Source organism: Alligator sinensis, unplaced genomic scaffold (genome assembly GCF_000455745.1).
Source record: "Alligator sinensis unplaced genomic scaffold, ASM45574v1 scaffold56_1, whole genome shotgun sequence".
Classification (NCBI taxonomy): Eukaryota; Metazoa; Chordata; order Crocodylia; family Alligatoridae; genus Alligator; species Alligator sinensis.
In genome coordinates, this window is record NW_005841960.1 from 33,145 (window position 1) to 47,593 (window position 14,449).

Consider the following 14,449-nt stretch of genomic DNA (forward strand, 5'->3'; position numbering starts at 1 on the left):
CCCAAAAAAAAAAACCCAACAAAAACCAAACCCCAACTAAAACAAAACAAAAAACCCCAACCCAAATCCTGTCCGGTAACAATCCATGATTCTGCCTTGTGTGCTGCAGTATTTAATTTAGACACATGGATGGGGCGCTTGAAATTAATGTTTACGTCCTATGTACATATGTAAAGGGACCAAGAAAAGCCATTTAACTGAAGTACACAGAACCATTAAGAACCATGGTTTGGCAGGGGGTAGTTTTTCCATGAGCTGCAGAATAAACCTCCATTATGGGTATAGAATCATAAGTACGCATGATATGAGAGATGAGCTAATTGGAGCTCAGGTAGAGAGAATAAAACAGGAGTTTGCCACCATTCAGGTGGGATGAGTGCATAATCCTAATTACAGAGTACACATGATGTTATGTGCTGGAGTCAAGATCAGGTTCCAGCACCTGTCATGACTTTGCTGATCCTTTGCATCCAGTAATATAGACCCTGCAAGGGATGCAGCAGTGAGGAGCCTTGCCTGCTTGTCCACAGCATCGCCCTCAAGATGTAGGCTGTGGGGCCAGATGGGGTGGGCCTTGGGATTCACTGTAGCCCTGCGGGGCTGAGGTGGTACCTCCCCATACCAGATTGGGTTTGGCCAGGAAGACCCCCTGAAACCTGCTTGTGGCCCCCCAGCAGGTTGCAGATTCCTGGCTGAGAACCGCCACTCTATTGAGTCTTTTGTTTGTATACTACTTCCCAGTTTAGTATTTGCAAGCTTTCTTTTTTTCCATTTTTTAAGAACTTAAAACTAGGGCATGGTACTTTCCTTCTAACTTCTATGTGGTTAACTTTTTTGATGCAATTGATCAGGATGTCAAGACTAAGTGCCTTTAACTGATTTCTGAAATTAATTTCCTAAAGCTTCTCCCTTCATCCCACCCCTTCAAATATTCCCAGCATTTAAATTGGGGATTACGTTTTCCAACCTTCCCAAAGCAGTATCTTAAGAACTAAAGTTAGTATATTTTGTACTTTTGCACTAGAATCCTTCTTTTAAAGGCTTTCTGCAACTGGGTAGACCTTGTAGTTGCTATTGCTCTTTGGCTACTTCATAGATCCTGTGCAAGATCTTTGAAATGTTAAGGGAAAAAAATTGGGTCTTTGACTGTAAAAGCACTTTATGAGCTCTAGGTGGCAGAATTGTTCTGTGTTCCCACAATTTGCAGTAGCAACAGTAGTAAATATATATACGTACCTTTATTCCATAAGTAAGGCAGTCAGAAAGGTCGTGTATGCCCAGTTCATTCAGAAGGAAGTATCCTTTTTGGCTTATTCACATTTTAATAAGCTCATGGTTTAAAAAATATTGCCTAGTTATGGATGTTACACTGATGATAGTGTGTCTGTAAACAGTAGATTTTACTTCAGTTTGTAATAGAAACTAATGTAGGTATTTTGAATGCTCCCCCGTCTGTGTTTTTTTTTTTTTTTTTTTTTTTTTAAAGAAAAAGGGTGGGGGAGAGGGGAGGAAACATCAAAACAATTTCCCCCCTCTTATTTAAGAATACATTCTATTTCCTGTACTTATATCAAACTACCTACTTGCTCCTCTTTCCAATTCATTGGAACAAGAATAAGATTAGTCACATTCTTACAACATTATTGTATAAGAATAATGTTTTCCACTGACATTAAAAATCCTAATGGCTGTATCTGTTTTCCATGATGTCTATTTATAGGAAAAAGTAGAAATGACAAAGGGACATTTTAGGCATCTTTAGTCATTGCTTTTCTTTGGAGAATTGTAATGTGTATGACTGTTTCCAACTCTTGAATTAGTCTTTTCTGTTTCACATTAAAGTTTTTAAATCTTTCTTGTAACACTATTTTAATATAAAAAATACTTGCGGAACAAAGTATAATAATGCAGAGCAAATGAGGTGTAAAATCTGCTCTGCTAAACATAATCTACACCTCTTTAATGGGAATATCTGTATATTTTCTGAACACTGCTTAGTGTGCTATATCACTGCTTAAATTTTTAATTGGAACTTTTGGAAAAATACAGCTTTTTGTGCATGGCGGCATCAGGCTTTTATATTTAGACCTTTCCAGAAGTTCTTAGCCTCACATCATTTTGCTTTTCCTTTTAAACCCTGATGTGATTTTTAAAGTGTATTAATTACTACATTGCCACAAAACAAACCTTATTCATACTACTTTAGTCAGTCCTTGACAGAATTTCTGCCCTAAAAGCCAAACTAAAAATTGTTAAAAGCTAATGCTTGCATTAGAATGATCAATATATAAAGTATGAGATGCATACCAGGGATGTAGTAGCTCAGTGTACAGATTGAATCCACCTGTAATATACGTTTGATTTCTTATTTACCACCAGAGACTGAGTCCACAATGAGCTCTGTGTGGACATCTTATACCTTTCAGGAGTGGCAACTGAATCAGCACTAGTTTAAAAAAAATTGGTTTTCTTGCATCCTCTAATAGAAATTGCAACAAAAAAGGCAGTTGTACAATTAAGAGAGCAGTTTGGAGGACTACATCTGATTGTTTTTTTTGTTTGTTTTTTTTATATTTCAGGATGCATTATTTGACTTGACTCCTGGGGTTTTTTTGTCCTTTGGAAAAGGATACATGGACTGAATTTAAGGTGTTTTGCATTAAAAAAAAAAAAAAAAAAAAAAAAAAAAAAAAAAAAAAAAAAGTCGTTTGATGCTAGACATTTTGCTGACCCATGGCATAATTGCAATACAAGAAGCAACAGTTCAGGTCTTTCTATCCCATCTTACCCATATCCTCCAATACATCTGTATGTCTGTCTTCATTCATAGTCTATCCCTTCAAATAAGTGTTTGGAGGTAAGGTAGTATTTTTATCTACATACATATGCATATATTCCTTGACTTGTAAGAACAGCGTATCATAAATGAGCTTTGGCAAAGATTTTTGAACTAGTCTCTACCCTTTATGATGTATTATGTCTTTCATGTAGTACCATTTTAACATACAAATATATTAGTGGAAGAAAATATACAGCACAGTGCAAATGAGATGTGAAAACTATTTTGCAATACCTAATCCACATTTTAATGGCATAGAGTATTGTAGCATAGTTCACCTTTAAACCACTAAGTAAATGCTGTAAGTCAGCTTTCTTTTTCAGGAGTTTGTCTGTATGCATTTTGTTTCCAAAGACCGTGCACCCCAGACACTTGCAACTGGAATCTTTTGCTGTTGGGGCCCAGCCTGCATCCTTGAGTGCCTTACTATTCCTACAAGGTCATGTAAAAAGTAACGTGAGGCTGACCAATGCTTAGTTTCTTCTTCTGCCAATAGATTCAAGATGGAACTAAAACCCATATTCTTGTCCTGTTACGCATCAGTAAGCCACGACTTTGTCTGTAGTTATCCCTTTAGCGTAGTTAAGTCCTCAGGGATTTTAATAGGCTTGCACTTAAGTGAAACTTATATAGGCCCTCTTGTTTTTTGGGTTTTTTTTGATGTCTATTCCAGTTTCCGATACTCAGCTCATCTATTTAAAAATCTTGTGTTTCATGAGAAACGGACACGTTCCTTAATAATGAATGTTCATATTTGTCTTGATGGTAATGTTGCTGAGAAACATTCTATTTACTCTTTGTTCCATAACTGAACTTGAAGAGAGAGACTCTTTCTTAAAGCTTTTTCTACTTCATAGTTAAGTGAGACCTATTTTGGATTTGAGCTCTGAGGACTCTCCTGGATTCGAACACTCTTCTTCCCAAGTATCCTTGGAAGCTCTGTTTTTACATTAAATTCCCAGACTACTACTGCTTCATGACTACTCAGCTGCTCTTGCTCTTCATTGAGTAAAATAGGAGAGCCTGTTGTGCCATCTCTTTTTTTTAAATATTTTTGTTAAAGATCATATTTCTGGTCATTATCTTAAGGACTTGACTAAAGAGAAAAAGTAACAATAATACAATCCACACTTAATAATACAATCCAAATTTGTGTCCTTTTGTCACTTGTTAAACCTTGATGATAGTTGTGGTAAACTTGTCTCCCAAGTTATTTAGTTGTCTTTGTCATACATATATAACGTATATCATCCCAAAGATTATACAAATGAGTTTCAGGATATATCAGTTGACATATAACTGGATTAGGTTTGTTAATTTACCTTCATTCAGATCCTAGTTCACTCTCCAAGATAGCAGACATTGCAGGTGCTATTTTGCCAGGATTATTCCCATTCAGTGCAGAATCTTTAGAATTAATGTTGTTCTACTATCTGTAGCAGTTACTAAGCAGACTCCAAGTATCTGCCCCCTTTATATCAGGTAACCATTTGCAAGTTGTCAACTGGTATATGGATTGATAAATATACAAAGGTAAAAACTATTGCTTTTTTGCAGCTGCTATTCCTTGAGATGTTTTATGCGTAACTTGTCTGGGATGATTTATACTTAAAGGTCTTGAGGTCCCTTCCAGTTCAGCTTTTTCTTTTCCTATGATTTTTTATATATTCTATGGCTTTGCCTTTTTCTTCTGTCAACAGAATCTGTTGCCTGCAGTATTTATGGTGAGAGGAACTGGGTGGTGGGTGGCTTTTATGCTCTCATATGTCCTTGGTAGAGGGAATGGTTCCAACTGAACCTGCTGGTCATAAGATTCCAATGTGTTTTTTTTATATATATAAAAAATATATATATAAAAGCAAGAATGCAATATATTTGTGCAATATGCGTTTAAGAATAAGTTACTGTCAAGATAGGTAAATGTGTAATAGCATTGTCTGTTTCTGTAGTGAGTTATGTCCATGTAAGCTACATAGTACAAGTGTGTTGAGTGAATGGACACAAATTTATTGGTTGCAGTCTCTGCGCGCCATTGCCTGTTGTATAAAGTGGGTATAACTTCCTTCTTTGAGGTTTGTACTTGGCAGTTTATTTCAGGTATATTTATGTCAATGTATCTGTATGGTTATACAATTGTTCCCAGGAAAGTACACCAGTAGTAAAGCAAGTTCCAAACCTGGCTGGTCATATCATACTGGTTGTTGCCAGCTGTTAAGTTAAATTGAAAAGACGGCTGAAATCACTTTCTAGGGGTTCCATATAATGTTGTTGGGATGAAAAGGCTTCCACAGTTATGAAGAATAAGGGGGAGAGCCTGTTTTTTAAATAAATAAAAAGTAACAGTTTAAGCGTCTTTAACAAAATGTTTAAGCCTATTAACTTTTATGCTTTCTTTGGTTTCTTTAAATAGATAGCTCTTAACTTTTTCTAGTGGTTCTGTTCTGCATGAAGATCTATATTTGCATTATAAGTGTAGAGATAACTATTCGCTATAGCTAAATGCAGATTTTTAGCGATATTAATATTTTTTTTTGGTAAGGCATAGCATAATACTTCTGTCTGAAAGCAGTTGTAACAGCGGATTAGTGGAGCCAGGGGAAGATGTCAGAAGTCTTACGGAATAGGCACTAGGAAAATTAAATCCTCCAGGCCTAAATTTTAACTTTTCTTAAACTGCATGAAATACCCTTTCTTTCTACAATACATAATGCAAAACGTGTATTAGATTTAGCGCTCCATTTATTATACTTTGAAGTGGGTAGTACCCTTCTAGTTGCAGGATTTAAACATTTAGTTTAATATGTGGTGTTTCTTGTTTGTTTGCTTGCTTGCTTGTTTTTCCAAATCTGGCGATTCAGGGAGGAAAAACAAATCCTCTCTAAATGAAAAGCTGATGTTTCCCCCATGTATGTGATCAGGGGAAAAAAATCTTACTGAAATCCTATTTGAATTAAGGAACTTGGTAGCAAGAGCCCAGTTGTAGAAACAAATTACAAGTTATTCTCCTTGCAGATAACTACGTTACATTTGAGTCTATCTTGCATCCTGGTAAATTGTGATTTTGCTTTAAATGTCCTAGCTTAAAATCACAAACTTAATCCTGTTTCTAAAGTTATTTCACTAGACCTCTTCTCTTCAGAGGAATTGTATGGCTCTGTATTCCCCATTAGTTCTCAAATAATCTGTTGCTATTCTAATGCCAATAGTAGCAACAATGTGGAATGCTAGTTTAAATAGTAGCAAGCTATTTTTTATTTTCTCTTGACCTGCTCTGTGCAAGAACAAGGAACACAGTGATGAAGGTTTGTTTATGCCAGGGTTGTCCAAGTAGTGGTCTGCAGGCTGTATCTGACCCGTGATGGGTTAGTTTGTAACCTGTGGGCATCCCCCATTTTTCCTGCTGTAGTGGTGGCATCTGGAGTAGGGCAGCATGGCAGGAGGGGGACCAATAAACTTGCTGCCTGCATGGTGGCATGTGCAGCAGTGGGTCGGGGGGGAGGGACTTGTCCTCTTGGTATGGGGGTGCTGCAGGGCCTGGGCCTATGTTGCTCATCACAGATCCTGGTTTTCTCTGATTTAAAAACAAACAAACAAACAAACCCCAATTTTTGATTTAAAAGAAGTAATCCAAAATCCACACTTTTCCGTGATTAAAATGAGACCTCACTAACACATGTATGTGTACACATACATACACAGTGGTGTTTCATTTTAATTACAGAAAAATGTGGATTTTTAGGTTACTTTTTTAAAAATTGAAAATTGGGGATTTTAAGTGGGAGGAAACTACGATCCCTGTTGCTCATGCAGCAGTGGCAAGGTGGGGGGGACTTAGCCCTGTGGCACAGTGAAAGAGCTTGCCTACTCTCATGGCAGCAGCAAGGTGGGGTAGGAACTTGCCCACGTGACTGTGCAAATGGGTGTTTTACTTTGCTCATACAGCCATAGGACTGTGCATGTAGCCCCCACAGTATGCAACTTGTGCATTATGCAGCATAAGCCCCTGACCCTTGTGGTGAGTGGGCCCACCTCCTCCCCCAGCTGCTGAGCTTTAACAGCCCTGGTTTATACTAGTGCTACCACTATTACAACAGTTGCTGGAGTTGGCAATAGTAATAATGTAACATTAGTGGTTGGAAAGAAAAAAGGGTTCTGTACAAGTTTATTCTAGAACCACAGGTGTGCTGACTACTTGGCTCGCAGTTCTTTACAGATGACATGATTTAAAAGAAAATAATTCATTGGGTTTGTCTGACTTTACTTATTTTCCTTGTTCTTCATTTTCAGCTGCTATTCAGTTGTTTTGCTTTTCTTCATCCTTCCTCCTTGCCTCTTTGTCACTTGAGGGGTTTTAAAAGAGCAAATGGAAAATTCTGATTAATTCTGTACTTGGAAAAGACTTTTCCAGTAAAGCATGATGAATAAGTCACAAGTGAAGATGATGTGCTTTGAGGCAACTAAAATAGCTTCCACACATCCAATAGTAGGAACTAGGCAAAGAGAAATAATAAATGATGGAATTGTTTTAACCCCGCTATCAGAACTTTCATGTATTGTCAGTAGATCTTTAAAGCACTCTTCATATTTCCCCCAAATTATTATAAAGTTGTGAGGCAGATCTGTTTTGTGCCCTCCCCCGCCCCCCAAAAAAACAACAAAAAAAACCCAGTCAGTAATCTAAAGATGCAGAATTTAGTACTTAACTTAAGCCAAACTTAAGGAGATAGGGGGAGGTTTTGATATCAGAGTGTAAAAATAAACAGTGAAAGCTTAGAGTTACTGTCATCCTTCAGGGCTCTGGGAAAGCCTTAGCTATCTATGTAGGTCAGTTAGTTACTATAGTGGCATTTTTCGTTAATTTTTTTTTCCCCTGTCACCACATTATAATCTTACATTCCAGAATGAGCATTGTATGCATTGAGATCCTAGCTGAATCTTTAAGGTTTTGTTTCTGCTAAACACAGACTAATAATACTTTGGGTCCTGGGAACCAATATTTTGATGCTGTTGGAGAAAACCTCTACAGCTCGCTTGGGCATTTTATTAATAACTCAGCTCGGGTGGAAAAATCCAGTTTGGTCTTTGAAAAATAGAATTCTAGTCCAGCTTTATGAAATTTTAAATCTGTTTCACCTGAGAAACTGGTGATGTTCCTTTTTAAAAAAAAGTAGTAAATTAAAAAAAAAAAATCTTAACCTTTTAAAAGCGGTGTTGTCTGATGCATTGGGCCTATGAAAAGACTTTAGTTTGCCTCTACATGGCAGAAGAAATAGCTCAGGAGAACACATTCCTCATTTTGTATTTCTTAGGAGGAGTCAAGTGAATGAACAGTTCTCCCAAAATGCAGATTTTAGTAAAAGACAGCTGTCCTCTATGATTCATGGTTAAGTCTCCCAGCTTTGAAAGTGAGGAAACCCACCTTTCAAAGCAGAACTTCAGGTGTAGTTATATTAAATGACTTTTGTTTGACTAGAACCTATTCTGTCTTATACATTCTCTTTTAAACTTTTAAATATATTTTACATTCATTTTTAAACTTGTACATCTCTCTTTTAAACCTGTGATGCTATATCTTGTAGTTCCTTAATTACCTTTTTTTTCCCTCTAAGATTTCCTGGGACAAAAGGACTTGAAATGTGTGTTTTGTTCAAGGAATTTTGATCCCTGTAGTAGGCTTCTGTTAATAATAACAACTGTCTGCCTAGAATTGGCTAAATTTAATATAGAACAAAATGCTCCAACGCAGAACCTGTTCTCGAACCGCTTGTTTTGTGCGATTATTATATAAATTAAACTCAGAAGCCTTTTGTTTCTATTGCTCTATCTTGATTGGATTTTTCAGTTATTTAATTTAAAAAAATCTGTGAAATTGACCTAAAACATCCTTTCATAGTAACATGCTCTGTGCGTGTGCGTGTGTGAGAAATTCCATCCTAAGCTTAACAGCCCATTCAGTTAGCATGGTAAAGGCACCACAGTAGTAACATACAAAGGAATGATTTGGCTAGCATCATGACGACTTTTGAGTCCCCAGTCTGAATGACCAGATATCTATTTATAATGGTGGCCATGTATCCAGATTCTCACTCTAAAGCAGTGATACTCAGCCAGGGTACCACAGCACCCTGTGATGCCTTGAGATCCTTTCAAGGGTGCCATGGGGTACCATACAATGTTAGCATTGATAAGTGTGAAAATACAGGATAAACCCAGATATTTCAAACAAACCCACAGGGTGTGTCCCAATGAGCGGGAACATGCGTTCCCTGGGAGCAACTAGCTGCTGCACATACTTGTGCTGCTGCCCTCGGGGCTTCCAGGGACTCCAGCAGTGGCTATCCAGGTTCATGGAGCCTGGCTGGATTTTGCCACATCTGCTGTCCTGCTTTTTTCCGGTACAGGCATGTTTTGTTTTGTTTGTTTTTTTTGACCATCAGATCTGGTGGCCAACCCCCACTTCCCCACCTCCAACCACGCTGCAAATTAGCAGCATGGCAAATGCCTGCATGTGCAGTTTGCAGCGCTGCACACAGGTCTGCAGTGCTGCAAACCACATATGAACACTCGGGGGGGAAGCATCCATAGTGTTCAAAACATTTTGACCTATTGTGTTCTTTGCAACAGAAAGAGTGAAAACTAAGAGGTAGCATTTTCAGAGGGGTGCCCCAAGTCATAAAAAGGTTGAGAACTACTGCTTTAAGGCCTTAGTGAGATGCTTTGAACATTTACTTTACCTTCTCACAAGGGCATTTTTAAATAGTTCTTGTGTGGGGTTTTTTTTTCTTTTTTGTCTATAAACTATTATGATACTTGCATATGAGCAAAGCTAAATGTATAATTAATTAACTGTACTGATTTCACAAACATCAGCAAGAGAAGTGACATTATACTGCATAGGAAAAACTGTGGACAGCTATATTTATGAACAGTTTTATGAACAGTTTTTCATGTTTCTGTTTTTTGACCAAGCAAAACCATTCTTTATTAAGGGTATATATAAAATTCCTTTTATTAATGCAATCATTATGGAGAGTTCTCAGTAATGAAAGATGTCTATTATATACAGTTGTCATTAGCTTCATTTCAAGTACGTCTTAAGCATTGGTAAAGTGTGCAGTGTGTGTCTTATCAAGTTTATATTTTGATTTTTTTCCATCTGTATTTCTTTTCTAAACTTGGACTATGACCCTGGCAAAACTAGCTACAGGATGAAACCTAAAACTGTCCCATGGTGTATAGGAGGTTGTGAATCTATAACATTTAATTTAGAATTATTGAAATTGCATCTTTGACTAACCGGCTAGGTTCAAAGCAATGTGAATGTAATGAAAATTGTGTGTCTTTCTGCCTTGAAAATCACTATTTACTATCTATTTCAAAGACTTCTTAGAGCTTATCACAACAGTAACAAGGTGGCTACTCACAATTAAGTATTAAAAGTAATTAACTAGGTCTATTTTAAGAATGATCTGAATTGGCTGCACTTGAAGCTCCTACCTATATAAATACTCTTAAATTAGAATATAGTTTTTCTCTGTTTACTTATTATACAGCACATGGCTTGACTTAAACTGCCTTCTGGTTATATTTCTAGGACTCCACATGGTTGTCAGTGGATTTCATAAATATCTAACTTTATTTTCCAGAACTTTGCCAAGAACATTTTTGCAATTCTTCAGTCAGTAAAAGCCAGAGAAGAAGGTCGTGCACCTGAACAGAGACCTGCGCCAAATACAGCACCAACAGTAAGACCAAGTCTTTATCTGAAAAGTGGTGTTTGTACATCCTTAGATAACATTGAATTATGAAAATAATGGCAGGAATTGTTCTGGAACTATTTTTGTTTGGCTCTCAAAACTTTTTTTAATACAAAACTTCTTAACTTTCCTTTGCTGTAAAATTTTAGAGATTTGAGCAGCTGACTTCTTTAGTTCAGTTTGTTCAATATGTACTTGCTACTTACAGATGAAAATTTTAGTACAAACTACTGTATGTACTAAACATTTGGTAGTATTTTGCATCTACTTAGAAGTGTATTAGATGAGGCTATTGCTATTTCAAATGCAGTGCTTTGCTAACTGTATTTTTGACAGATACGATAGCAAACATTTAAGAGTCTGGAACATGACTCACAAGTAAGAGCAGTTTTGAACCAGCTCCCTTATGCCTATGTTAAATCAAGAAGACATTTACATTTTTATTGTTCATGTCTATCTAGGCATTAGAACAGAAATTGTTTTGAATCGTGATGTTTACCATTGAGCTTTATTAAACCTAATAAATATATTCTTGAACTTCAGTGGCAGTGTGCTATAAAAATCTGTTAATCTTACTTGGATTTATTTTTGATACCTCTGAATTGCATGCATACTAGCCGGAGTTCTAGACCGAAATGGCAAGATTTAATGTTTGCCCCTCATTGTATTTAATAAATTGTGCATGAGGCTATTCAGATATACCATTTGGAATAATTGTAATTGTGTGGCTGACTTGACCAGGAAAAAATGTATGAATTGATATTTAGTGTACCATTTGGTTTGCAGCTTTTTGCAGGTGCATTTTGATTATTCCCTTTTTCCTCCCAATTTGTTCCTGGTGTGTAGGTTTAGTAGCTCTTTAGTTTAATCTAGTTTGCAATGAATCTTCTATGCATCTGGCTGAAGAAAGAGCAATATATTGTAAGATTACAATTCACTCCTAAACTTCATGCTGTTTACAAACTGGATTGATTTGGATTTTAACTAACATTGCTTGCTACTGCTTTGTGTGTCTTGCTTCAGAAAGTTGTCAGGCTTCTGAAGAGCATCTTTTTGCATGTTTATCGAAATCTAACTCTCTCTAATTTTGTAATAAATGTTTTAATGAAGTGTATTAAGTAAAGTTTGGCAGACAAGGTTCCTTGGGTGAATTTGATATCTTTTATTAGACCAAAAGTTTCAAATTTGTTTAGAAACGTCTTAGTATTTGCACAAAACTAAAAATCAATTTACACACACCTTTTCCCAAGTGCAGAAATGAAAATGCATTAATCGGCAAATGCCTTTTAAGTGTAGCAATTCTTTATTTAATTTTGTTTTAGGATCCCACTTTACGGAATAAGCAGCCTATTCCAGCTGCCTACAACAGATATGATCAGGAAAGATTCAAAGGAAAGGAAGGTAAGTTGGTTGTGTAATGTATTCTTGTTAACTGTCAGTAATTTCACTTTGCAGTTTTCGAGTACTTCTGTTGCATTGGGTGGGGGTGGGCAGCTATTATACTATGAGAAGCTGTATTAAGTGATCTTCTGTCTCAACATTTAAGCCAGTGATTCTCAACTAAGGTGCTGCGGTATGAATGTCACCGCCGGCAGGTGGAACTGCCCAGTGTGTCTCGTCTGAAGATAGTTTGGGAGTGGCTATAGCTGGAGTACATGCTCTTGTTGCAGCCCTTTCCAGTCAGATCACGCACACTTCTCTCACTAGCACCGGTGCATCAGGCAGGTGGAACTGTCCTTAAGGGTGCAACAGTCTTGCCCAGAGCATGAAACTTAGTATTTATGTCATTGCTTTTGCCTGCTTTAAATTCATCAGATAATTCTAATACAGGCAGGAGCTGGTGGCAACACCCTAGTTGGGGACCACTGAGGTAGGCAGAGTGGTAGCACCCCTGGTTCAGAAACAAATTCCAGAAAAAACAGGGGTGTACTGACTCTCAAAAGGTTTCAGAGCTACTTCCTTAAGCAAAGCAAATGCTGCCCCCCCCCCCCCAAAGAAACAAAAAAACCAAGAAAACAAACGAACAAAAAAACCAACCAAGCCAGCACATTGCACTCATTTGTTTAATTTCAAGGCAGGAAGGCCAATCCTTTATGTATCATGCAAGTGGTTTTGACGTGCAGCATAATTTGCTTTATATTAAAAAAGACATGATTAACGTGAGTTAAAAAAAAATCCTTGTTGAGGTCCTTTAAGTTGAGCATACTGTAAGGGTGCAAAATCCTTTAAACAGGGGAGGAGCGGAAATTGAGTGTTTCTGTTAACTGGAAGAGCACTTCGTACAATCTCACCCTTTTTGCAGCCCCTCCCTTTTTCTGCATGTTCTTGCCACTTGTCCACAAGCTCTTGGATAGCCTCAACAAAACAGTGGAGCTATAAGCATGTTGATATGAAATATACAAAGTTAAACTCTTCTTCAGCTACAATAATTGTAGAGATTACATACACTGGAAGATTAAGTTTTCCAATATGTTGGTATCCCTTTAAATTTTGAAGAAACTGTCTATCTGGATTCCACAGAAAATTGAGGCAAGAATATTACTGTGTAAGATTACTCACAGATTACTTTCCTTGTTCTTATTCTATGTTAAAAAATAATTTTTTAGAACTAAATTGAACTGGATTTATCTTCCAGACTTTTTGCTTTTCTTTGCTTTAATAATGAAAACATAAGCATGAATTAATGCCATGTTCCCATTGTTTTGAACATCATGAGAAACGTGCAAAGGCTAAAGCAAATTTAGTAACTTGCAGTGCAGTGACTCTTTCAATTGGAGAAGCTGTGAAATGAGGCTTTTTCTCCAAGTGTAAAAACATACTTGCTGCCAAAAGCCAGTTTAACTTCAGAATTCAACATATCTTTCACTTAAAGATTTGATGTTATGAACTTGCTATATAGCTTTGGTAGCTATAGCTTTGATAGTTGGTATTTCAGCTATAGTTGTGGCAGTTGGAATAATGTCTGTGCTCCATCCTGTACAATGGCTAGAGCTTATGACTAGCTACTTCAGTTTTGTTTTGAAATGACTTCCCAATTTGTTTCTTTACAAAGATATTGGGAAGAAGAGAGTGATGAAATTTGATGTTTGCAATTCATCTTTTATTAGAGAGAAGTGAAAAATGAGGTGTAGCAATAAGGGATTTTTATACTAACAGAATTGATTCGATTTAGTTTTTTCAATCTTTCTTACTTTGGGGGTCTGATCTTTACATGCCCACAAAGAAGGTATATATAGTTTTGTTTTTGTATAGTTTTGCTTTTTCAAATAAGTTTCTGCATGTGATTACATTCTACAAACACATTCTTTTTGTGTGCTTGCAAACATCAGATTGAATCTCATTTTGCTATCTAGTCTATATCCTGCTGGCTTTTGTGTGCTTTCATTTCAGTCTCGTGGTTCCTGTTTACTTTTTTTCATCAAGGAGATGACAAATAGAAAACTCAAGCAGGTTATTCACAAGCTCTAGAGTTATGAAAACTGTAAATAACTCAGGATAGTATCATATTTAGTTTGGAGGATTGGAAGAATGTGTGCACAACCCACCCTGCTGCCAGGGTCTTAGTGCTGAACTGCTTCTTAGAAGCAACAGGAAAGACAATTTCCTGTTAATTTCAGTTTAGTTATTCAAAACTTTAATCTTCAGGAGTAAAGTAATCGTGCTTGTTAATTTTGACATGCCTGGTAGTGTGTGTTGGAAATACCTGTGTTAAGTATCTTTGCATTGTGATACTCAAAGTATCATAGTTCTTATCCTAATTCAAATATGTTAGTGAGGTTGAATGATGTTTCATAGTTGGTAGGGACCTGTGCATATCATCAAGTCCAACCCCCTGCCGTGGGCAGGAAAGAGT

General features: G+C 36.9%; 1 protein-coding gene across 1 annotated transcript in view; it reads left to right on the forward strand.

The window, feature by feature from the left end:
• Positions 1 to 14,449, forward strand: part of CDC73 (cell division cycle 73) — a gene marked incomplete at its 5' end in the record, with an annotated part of 176,600 nt that overhangs the window by 24,681 nt on the left and 137,470 nt on the right. Inside the window, 2 exons of the mRNA XM_006020589.3 lie at positions 10,486 to 10,584; positions 11,919 to 11,997. Of these exons, the coding sequence (XP_006020651.2) occupies positions 10,486 to 10,584; positions 11,919 to 11,997 (178 nt within the window). The remainder of the gene's footprint in view (positions 1 to 10,485; positions 10,585 to 11,918; positions 11,998 to 14,449) is intronic.